Raw genomic sequence first — 10,218 nt, forward strand, 5'->3', positions numbered from 1 at the left:
AAGTGCGACCTCAAATCCTGGGAGCAGGCTTGGAAGTATGCCAAATCTTAATATCCCGTGATTCCTCGGCCAGGGTATAAATATCGAAGGTGCATTCAAGTACGTGACAACGCTCATAACCCATTAAACTTCTGACTGGCATATACCCACAAAGGAAACCTTCACAATGAGTTCCAACAGATATATGTTATTCACAGCAGTCGCCCCTGATATCTGTTATGAAAGTTACCGTGAGTCTACTTTGCATCATCATAATATTCCTACTAAGTCTGAATAGCTTTGCTTTATGATCCAAGAGGGCACCCGCTAAGAGCATATTTCTATCATTTGTTTTGTCAAATCAAGGAGCAGGTATCGCTGCTTGAAAACGATCGGCAAAATCTTACTTCTGAACTAGAAAGTTTGCGGAATCATTTATAGACCTTGTACCATGAGTATAATGAGGCGGACGAACTAAATCAGGCCAAAAGGCAGCAGTGGCCTGGATACTGATGGCGACGAAATCTTTTTTCTTTTTTTTTTGCGCAGTGAATAAAACTCGATTTTATAGCCACGAAGCACTGTCAGCAGAAACCCCATGACACTATCTTATTTCAATTTTATCCGTAATTGATACAGTACATTTTTTGATCCACGAGTTCTAGTAGGGCTCTCGTAAGAAACCCTGTCCGGATCTTTGTCTTATACTCTAATTGATTCTGTCGTCAATTTTACGGTATATCTTGACCTAATCTACTCAAGATTCTTGTATCTTGAATATATGCGCAAAGGCTATGCCTGGATCTCAACGGCCAGTACTTAATGTCGTTTCTATCTCAGGTTAAAAGGAGAGGAGATTTGGGTAGGTTGTGGACATAATTGTATCTGCCATATCCAATTATGGTAGGTGTTATGGTAGGCTCAGGCTCCCAGGAGCTAACAGCCAAATTTGGACCAATCATTATACAGGGGCTTTGTGGCACATGTGGGTTGTTCGTCGCACCAGTTGGCTCACCATTCCTTGGTGAATATCATACTATTAATATGATCCCTTCAATATTTACGACCCACAGGCTCCTGGGAGCCAAGGCCAGATATTAACCAATCATTTTAAGACGACTTGGGCGCATGTGAGCCATGAATGGCACTCATTGATTCATGTTTCCTTGGTGTAGTACCCACTTTCCCCCATCCACTTCGTTTTCTGGAGATCTATGTGGGTAAAGCCTTTGCAAAGACGCGGCTGATCGCAGAGGTTTGTTCTACGAAAATGTAATCGACCTAGTATCTGACCCACCATACAAGGGACTCTGTTGTGAGATGGGGCTGTGTGAATCAGCCCCGCGCCGTACTATAACTTGTATCGACTTGATATTGTGTAGGTGTGCTTTCTTTTCTCCGATATACGAGGTAGGGACTGAAGAAACATACTGTTTGGACGGTAGAGATCTAGCGTCGCAATAACTTACGAGCCCATAGTGGTGAATGTTGAAACGGGTCACCGATGCTTTCTGCGGCATCTTCAAGACTGTTGAAACGGTGCCAACAGTGAGAAATATAATTCATATATTGAGTCAACATGAAAAATACAATGTCTCGATTGTTGTGTTAAATGAATAATTAAATGTTGAACCAGCTGCAATTTAAGAGTATTTTGTGTTTGAGCCCTCACAGTTCACAATGGTGATCTCATTGACGCAGACTGAATGCCTGCCCGCAGGTAGCACGAGACGGGAAATGGGTCGACCTTTTCTCCTACGGCAGGAAATATCAATGTCTATCAGTAATCACCTAAGGCCACCAGACCTCTATGGCTTTGCCGTTTGGGACTGTAGATAGTGTCAAGTCAGCAGATCGGCGTACTGACTAGTACTAGAGATGTCCAACCGAATCAGAAGTTCATTGAAGTTATCTGTAGAAGTGAAGATCTGTTGAGAGACCTCCGTCAGACAAATATAGTGTGTTACGACCCGTACTTCCGAGATTCCCTGGATTACCATACGAAACTGCATACTGAGATGCGCTGAATAAACCTGTGGTAGTTTACCAGGCTCCCAGTTTGACACAAATATCCGAAAAAGCCCCACTCCGCCAAACTTCCAAGGTGAGCTTTAGCCATCCCCTAACTTGCTTTTAAGGTCATCTCCCCTTCTAGCGAAGTAAATAAAGGCACCAGCACGAACTTCTTGTCACAGACCCTAATGGTCCGATGCGGAACAGAGCGCTGAGGAAATGACTTCGGTAGCCATCAAAAGCTCTTCGTCCTGGAGCGGCCATCCAACGACTTGTATACTTCCCGGAGCCCCATGGACAACGTCGGCATTATCTTCAGGAGTTAAATTGGCATCTCGTTTGGAGGCAATGACACTTACATTCGTCCATGCTCTTATCATCCAGAAATTTGTCAGCCTTTAAGTAAGGGATCACACTAGCGGGGAACTGCAAGCTCGAGTTTAGCCGAAATCGATACCAACTAGCACATGCAAATAGTTTGCGGGCAAACTTACGTCTAGCAAGTTCCATATCATAGTCCATGCCGGAATGCCATATTCTCCGTGCGGTACAGCAGTGTTGCGCGATCCTGGACAAATAAGTGCGTCCAATTGCTCACCCTGCCATATCTTTGCAAGCTGCTCTCGGAGATCCTCCTTGGAGGCGTTGACGTTCAAAACGTCTGATAGACCGGGGGTACCACTCGAGCCGGGGGCCTGCTCAAAAATTTGTTCCAGAATCGGCCCCATTTTTTCGCCTGCCTTGCGCAAGGGGATGATTGCAGTCTGGTCAGTGTCGAAAGATAGGGATTTCCTGGCTGTGTTGAATGCCTTTAGTAGCGAGGGAGGCTCGGTGAGCATGCGAACCTGGTGACCGGCCTTCCGAAGCGCGTCTACTGCGGAGGCCATGATTCTCGAAACAGGCGGGGACACAGGAAAATCAGGGTCGTCCAACCAAACAGCGATCTTGAGATGTTCCTTTCTCGAAATATTCCGCCAAGGAATAGCCAAATTCCTCGGTTCCAACCGCCAAGGTTCCATCTGCAAGACAGATTTGCAAAACAAGGTCAGGTCACGGGCGGAATTGGCATGCGGGCCGATCGAAAGCATGATGCCCGGCCATCCTTTCGGGAAAAGCTCTTTCTGGGGTTTGTATGGTAAACGATTCGCCGAAAGCTTCACCCCAAAAGTTCCATTGCAAAGTGAGGGTGCTCTGATAGAACCACCCATATCGCTACCCACCCCAAGAACGGATCCTCGGAACGCAACCAATGCACCCTCTCCTGAGCTGCTACCGCCGGTTCCTAGGCACAATTTATGCGGATTCATTGCTTGACCAAAAACATAATTGAACCCTTCCATTGCCTATTTCAAGGATGTTTGGTTAGCTTTTGTGCTGCACTTGGATGCAGCAGACGCAAAATCATACACAAGGCTCATCCCCGGACTCCTGAAAGACCCAAGGAGCAGCGACTTACGAAAAGAGCTTGAGGTACAGTGGTCTTGCAGTAAAGAACTGCTCCGCCACGAAGCAAGATATCCACAATGGCCACGTTATTTGTGGCTTTCGGATTTTTCAGGTGAGCAACATAGCCGAGCGTTGTGAATTGCCCTTCGATATCGAACATGTCCTTGAATACATTGTTAGCGGCCAGTGAATGAATGCGAGGATTCTTTTGCGAGGAGTTTACGAGCAAGGGAATGAGAACGGACCTTTACACTGATAGGCAGCCCATGGAACGGACCCATTGGCTTGCCTGCTTTCTGCAAATATTCGTCCATGGAGCGCGCGCGAGCGATCGCTTCGTCAAAGAAAATCTCAGTCAGAGAATTGGTCTATTCATGAGCATGTTATTATCTTTTCATGTGCATTCACTGAACTGGAAGGCACAAACCAGCTGCTGGGCAATTGCCGCCCTCTTGCAAAATGCCGTCGTCACTTCAACGGATGAAACAATCTTCGCTGCCAGCAACTCAAGAAGAGAAGTAGCATCATAGAGTTCGGTGAGTTCATTATCTCTTTCAGTGAGAAGCTCTGACTCCCGAAGCAAATCAAAAGCGCTGACGGTGGCTTCTGGAGACACCTTGTCGACAATGTGCTTTGGGACACGCCATTCGAATGGAATGCAGGCATCGCGGTGAGCTCTTTTCTCGTCAATCAATAATTGCCACTCAGGAGAAACCATGATGGGGATGTAGGTAGGTATGTAAAAGTGTAACTTTCCATTTAGCTACAAATTTGTTTTTATAACACTGGTCGGATGTACCGGACGGACCCTAGACGGCCTCGGGGCCTCAGGAACTTTGGGAGTTCATCAAACGTATGTCATCAAGCATTCGTCACCTGGGCGTAGTTGGTTGGCTTGGCACAATTATTCGGTGCAATGTCGGATGTGGGGGAATCGCGACGGCTGAGTTGCTCCCGTTTGCACGTCGAATCGCCACCGCTGAATTACCGAGTTTCAACCCACCGTCACTCCAAACCTCGCCAAATCCGCCAACTAACTTTAACAAGCGAGAGACCCCCACCATTTATTCCGTTGTGTGGAGTTTTCGTTTCAACCGTGTCCTAAATTAGCGCAATCTGGACCCCTTGACACATCCTAGTCATCTAGGTAGATCGGGTCTCTATCAAACCGACGCCAAACCTCCATGGACTGACGGCGACACAACACCTTTCCAGCCAAGAATTGGAAATGTGACAAATGCCCGTCAACATTTCGCCGGATGTCGGCAGCTAGCTCTCGGATGGGTTGCCTTCGAAAGGTGCGCTATTTAGGCGGTGATCTCGCTCGTGCGCTAAGAGGTCAATAATGTACATCGTTTCAAATTTTATAAACTGTTGCGAGAAAAATTAGGGGTCAGAATAGCTCAAAGGTAATATACATGAGCCAACAAATCCAACCCGAAGACCCCATGTGGCCCAACTTCCTGGTCATTGTCGCCGATAACCTACTCTCTATGGTCAATGCCACTCGGGGGTCGACTAGCATTCTCCCGCCCCGGATTGGCTGCCCGCGCGTGGCCCGATCTCCTTAATGATGAGAAGACGGCCTATCGTCTGTAGAGGCTTAAAAGCTCTCGACTTCGATCCCACACCGTGACTCGTGTCTCTCTCCCCGTCCGACATGTTCTAAGGCGAACGCGTCGCAATGCCTCTCTCCCCTACCCACCCAACCATCCTTCAGCCATACCATCTACCTACCGACCATTACTAAACCATCCACTAGCCCCGAGCTATAGACCTCTTTAACTTCAATGCGACGCACCGGATCTAGATCTATTAGGGCTGCTAGACGGGCCTGCCGCCGCAGATGATCCGGGGTAGGCATCGCCATAAACCCATTTTGGGTTGGTGATACCGACCCAAAACCCAACCGAACCCAAAACCCAATGGGTTAAACCCAATAACCCAATAGATACCTATTTTAACCTATTTTTACATAATTTATTTATAATCTTTATCTAATATATTTCAATACTTAATTTATATCCTTTTTTCTAGAAGAATCTAGATACAAGGGTTCTACATATTGTAGTGGGGGAATCGCTCTGGTGATGTCAGGTGACGCTGTAGGCCTTAGGCCTTACATACAGTATATAAGCCCTCGACGATAGTTAACTTACACAACACCTTTCGGGTCACCAATGTTATTTGCGTTATTTCGGATTGCTAGTATTCGAGCAAGGGCTCGAATACTCTGAATGCTGTTTTCTCGATAGCGTCACGCTTTGCCTACGACTACTCTCTCCTGCACTCTACGAGTGTGGTGGTTTTGTTCTCTTGTGATCGACCCGTCTGCTTGACAGACTGCCATTGAGCGTTCCCATCTTACAATATCTACTAAGAACCAACCCGTATGCCTTCCTTTTATCAGTATGTGATTTACCTAGTGCCAGTAACTGTAGGTTGTGAACCGTATCTTGATCGATTTTCTTTATCAGACGCCGATCTAATCTGACCAGAGAAGACCAGAAGTCTAAGATATGATTAAAATAGGTCGCTATCTCCTGAGAGATAAGTAGTTGTTATTAGCTAGAAAAAAAGTAGCAACATATGCTGAAACTTACCTCAATGCAGCCCGAAGCGATTAATTAATAAAGGAGGCTGATTCTTATCCCACCCGGCCAAAGCCCGGGAATCGCTAATAATCAGTCAAATACATGCCGGAGGCGATGGTTCTTCTTATTATTAAGTTAATCTAAGCGCTCTTAGTTACTGGACAATAGTCTTACGAACCATCGCTCTTAAAATGCTTTATTGCCCTCACCCTTATACTCTGATCTTGCGATAGACTTCCCTATCGGTTGACTTCTTTTGATTAGAATATTCATCTACAAACACAGCTCTTAATTCTTAGCCGATATCTTATTGAATGGTCAGTATCGATCTAGGGGAATACGCAGACACGTTACGTACCGTCTATATAGAGATCAACCGTCTACCAGCGATCCGCCGGAGGAAGTACCTCAACACCCGCTTGTACACGATAACGGCTATAGAGACCCCAAAGTTGCCCCGCCATAAATTACAGCCGAGGAATTTGGCGGCCTTCGGTTGTCAGCAAGGCTTCCTGTAGAACATTTGCCTTCTACAATATATCCGCAAGGTTACATCGAGATACGGTCGCAGGGACATAGTTTTGGATATCTAGACGGCGACAGCGATTCTTACAGAAAATATTTCGTAGCCGGTCCAAATTTTTAGGGTCTAAGCCTCGTGGTAAGGGAGGTTCGAATTAAATCTGGCGGATGCAGACTTTAGCTGCACTAATATATTTAATACATCGTTCTGCTGCGAGCTGCACCTCTTGCTCGATGAAGATGTGTTCAGTCATAGGGGAGAATATGGAGATATGGTTCAGAATGATTTGGCTGAGATAAGGGTAGACTTTAATATACGTATCTATGGCTTCCATTGTTGAGGTGGTTCAACGTTGACACTGTGTTGCCTTTGCCGTTGAAGTTGTGATCCAACACCCTCGTGTTCCACCCGTACAAAAAAACCTATTTAAACTGACCAGAATTTCTTTTTGCGTTTCACGCTCCTCTTCCTGCTTTTGACTCTTTGGCCAATCCTTCAATAATGCGAAAATTCGGCGAAAAAAGAGTAACAAGAATCTAGGCCGCTTAGGTTGCATTACTTCCCTAGCCCCAAACCCGAACAGAAGTATCACCGGTAACAGACCTTAAGCCCGACCTGCAACCTCTCTATCTAGGACCTGCACCTAGAAAGAGGTCTATCAGTTCCTCAACCTTAGAGCACAACGGCAAGAAAACTTAATTAAGGCCTCAAAGCTCGCCTCGCCAGGAGACTATATAGTGGCAGAGCATTATTGGTTTAGGCCTAATAGTCTGAGACGCATCTCCTTGGGGTACTTTCAGAAAGTACTACGATTATGACCTAGCTAGCCCCGTCGCGGTATGCGTTCGATCATCTGGAGACCGCAGGGTCTGGGCGGTGCGCCAATATCCGATCGAGGACGCTGACAAGATACTGCAGATCCTCCGCTCTATACGCCATGAGAACCTGGCCTCTATTCGGGAGTGTTTCTGTACTCCCGAGCTTCTGTACACACTGGGGGATTTCGACCCTCTCGTTCTGGATCATCTCGTCGCTTATAAAGCCTTTCCAGACGAGCAGGAGCTGGCAGCCATAATGTCTCAGGTTTGTTCCTCATTTCCTCTCGCCTATCTGCCAGATGGCCAGATAGCTGATTGTGTACAGCTCGTTGACGGGCTGTTATATCTTGTGGTGAACAACTTCCATCACCCATCTCTGGACTGTTCTAGCGTCCTTGTGAATCTAAATGGACACGTCAAAATCGGCAAGTTCATTCCATTTCTACCTTCCAAGTCAATCTCTAACAAGGCACGGTAGCACGGATCGATTGCTGTGTGTTCCGGCAAAGAGGTAGAATCGATGCCAGTGATCTGGCACCAGTCTCGAGAATCATGATGGAATTGCTAGCAACGACTGTTGACGGAAATTCCATGCTGCCCAGGGAATCTCATCGGACTTGCGTGGTTCGCGTTGATCTCCGCTCGTTCTACTCGTACACGCCAGGGCCCATGAAGAACGGTTAAAGCAGAAGTCAATTTTCCATACTGTCATCCTCTTCTTTGTCGGCCACTGTAGCAACAATTTGACTGATGAAAAAAATCCAGGCACGGTACGGTAACTGGTGATCTTCCTGTTCCCATGGTTGAAGCTTTTGTTCTGTCTGTTATTAAATGATACCCGTCTTGATTTTGATAGAAAAGTGGAACAAAATGCTGTTAGGTGAAATGAGAGGGCCCATAGAAATCAGAACCAAGATTCACATTGAACGCTCCGCTGTAGCCTCATTGCATCCAGAGTGCATTGCTTCAAGCACCAGCCCCACTGTGGCTTAAAGATAGTGCCTAGGAATACCTGGGGAGCTCCCCGGAGCCTGGCTCTCCTAGTAATTATGAATCCGACCCGGGGGCCATGAGCAGTGCTGCTATTATGGTTCGTTCTAATAAAATTCCATTATTCGCGACGCATTTTTGCGGTAGGAGCTGCTTTGATGGATTCAGGGACGATGATTGCCGTGCAGAGGCACGAACGATATGAACGAGCCTGGCCACTCTTTTCACGAGGCCATCATAACTCTATGCGCGATTGTATTGCCCTATCCTTGCTCGCCATCCCAGTATTCATTATGGTTCGTAACAGATATCCTTTACGTTGGCAACTACATACTAAACTAGAGGCAGCCCTATCTGCGAGGTCTATCCAACCCAATCTTATACAGAGTTGCAGTATATCTCGAGAGCGGCGAAATACTTGCTCTTGCGAGATCATGTCGAAGTCTCAGAACCAGGCTACAGCCGGCCATCCTTGAAATCAACGTCGAATGTCAAAACAGCAATTTGCTCGGCCTCGCTGCCATGAACAACGATATTGACCTCGCCGAAAGACTCATATATCGCAGGGCAGGCGTCTCTCCCTCTTTCCGCGGCGACCACGAACGGCAAAACTCATGCGATGGCGATGCTCTTGATTAAGAGGGGCGTAGAGATCAATGCGACAGACTTGGCAGATTCACTCCTTTGTTGTCGTGTAGCGTAAAACGGCTGGAAGCGGTAGAGCTCATGGTGCGGCAGGGCGAATCTCTGGCAATTAACCAGAGCACCGTCGCCGCCCAAGACACCGCCCTTTGTTTCCCCGCCCAGGAGGCGACTCAGAGATGGTGCGGGTTTTACAACGCCACCCCTTAGTTGATCTCCATCATCAGAACTGGCGGCTCGAGGATCCTCTGTTATTTGCAGTAAAGGGGGGACATAATTCGTTGATTGACTCGCTGCAGTAGGATTGAAGGTTACAGTCTACCAGTTTGTGGGCATCGCTTCATTTTGTCGTGAAGGGATCAATTCCGGAGGCAATCCAGAAGCGGGTCAAAGATCTCATCAGCCATCGCGAGGCATTTAGAGCCTGTCAGCATGATACTGTGAAGGGCTAGCAGGAACCGGTGATGATGCGTGGAATTGTTGTAACTGAGAGGTATCAATTTGCTATATATCTAGAAGGAAAGATGAGGCTATATATACAACGAGAAGATCAAGTTGATTACATCAACTTGGTTCTTCGTATACATACTTCGGGATTATTCCGATGGTTCGGCTTGGTTCCTGATCTGCACCGGCCTCATATCACAACAGGAATCACCTCAGTACCTTGACTGGCTTGAACATTTGCCCACCACATGGAAAAAACGACCGAGAAAAATGAAGTTTTATTCGGGTTTCTCATTCCCATGTTGAAAACACCCTCTCATTTACGATATTTTTTGGTAAAATTGCGTATGGCATCTCCTCAAAGTTGTTGAAACATGGGGGACGCTAAATACTTCTTGGAGCATGAAGCCGCCAGACTTCATTTTGAGGGACTCAGACCAGAGTAGCAGGTATAGCCAAAAATCACGTATTCCACGCATCTAGTGAGACTTTTGTGTCCATCTTATCTGGTGGCTATCAAATGATGCAAGTCAAAGGGTGGGATCAGGCCCCACGCGCCAAGCATGCCAAGTTCACTACACACAAGCCCCTCGGCCCTGAGCTTGAACTATACGGGCTAAACCTCGTATTCGCCATTAGTGTCGTGTGACACCCCCCATGTGAAATAGATCGAGTTCCCCTTGATGACTCTTATCTTTGTCTTCCTCTTTAACCCCTGTTCATTCTGCGGTTTCTCCACAGGGGCGGAAGAACCTGAGAATCACCA

The 10,218-nt window shown here is 46.9% G+C and overlaps 1 protein-coding gene across 1 annotated transcript; it reads right to left on the minus strand.

Annotated features, from left to right (window-relative positions):
- Window positions 1-2,177: 2,177 nt before the first annotated feature.
- On the minus strand, window positions 2,178-4,156 carry N7481_001293 (amidase signature domain-containing protein; the record flags this gene model as incomplete). Its single annotated transcript, XM_057260512.1, has 6 exons — window positions 2,178-2,305; window positions 2,352-2,418; window positions 2,487-3,335; window positions 3,449-3,601; window positions 3,684-3,806; window positions 3,866-4,156. The coding sequence occupies 6 exons, from the start codon at window positions 4,154-4,156 to the stop codon at window positions 2,178-2,180; spliced, it is 1,611 nt and encodes a 536-aa protein (XP_057128344.1).
- Window positions 4,157-10,218: the final 6,062 nt, after the last annotated feature.

This window comes from Penicillium waksmanii (assembly GCF_028829765.1).
Source record: "Penicillium waksmanii strain IBT 27052 chromosome Unknown utg000001l:1.0-4852451.0:1.0-4856178.0, whole genome shotgun sequence".
Lineage (NCBI taxonomy): Eukaryota > Fungi > Ascomycota > Eurotiomycetes > Eurotiales > Aspergillaceae > Penicillium > Penicillium waksmanii.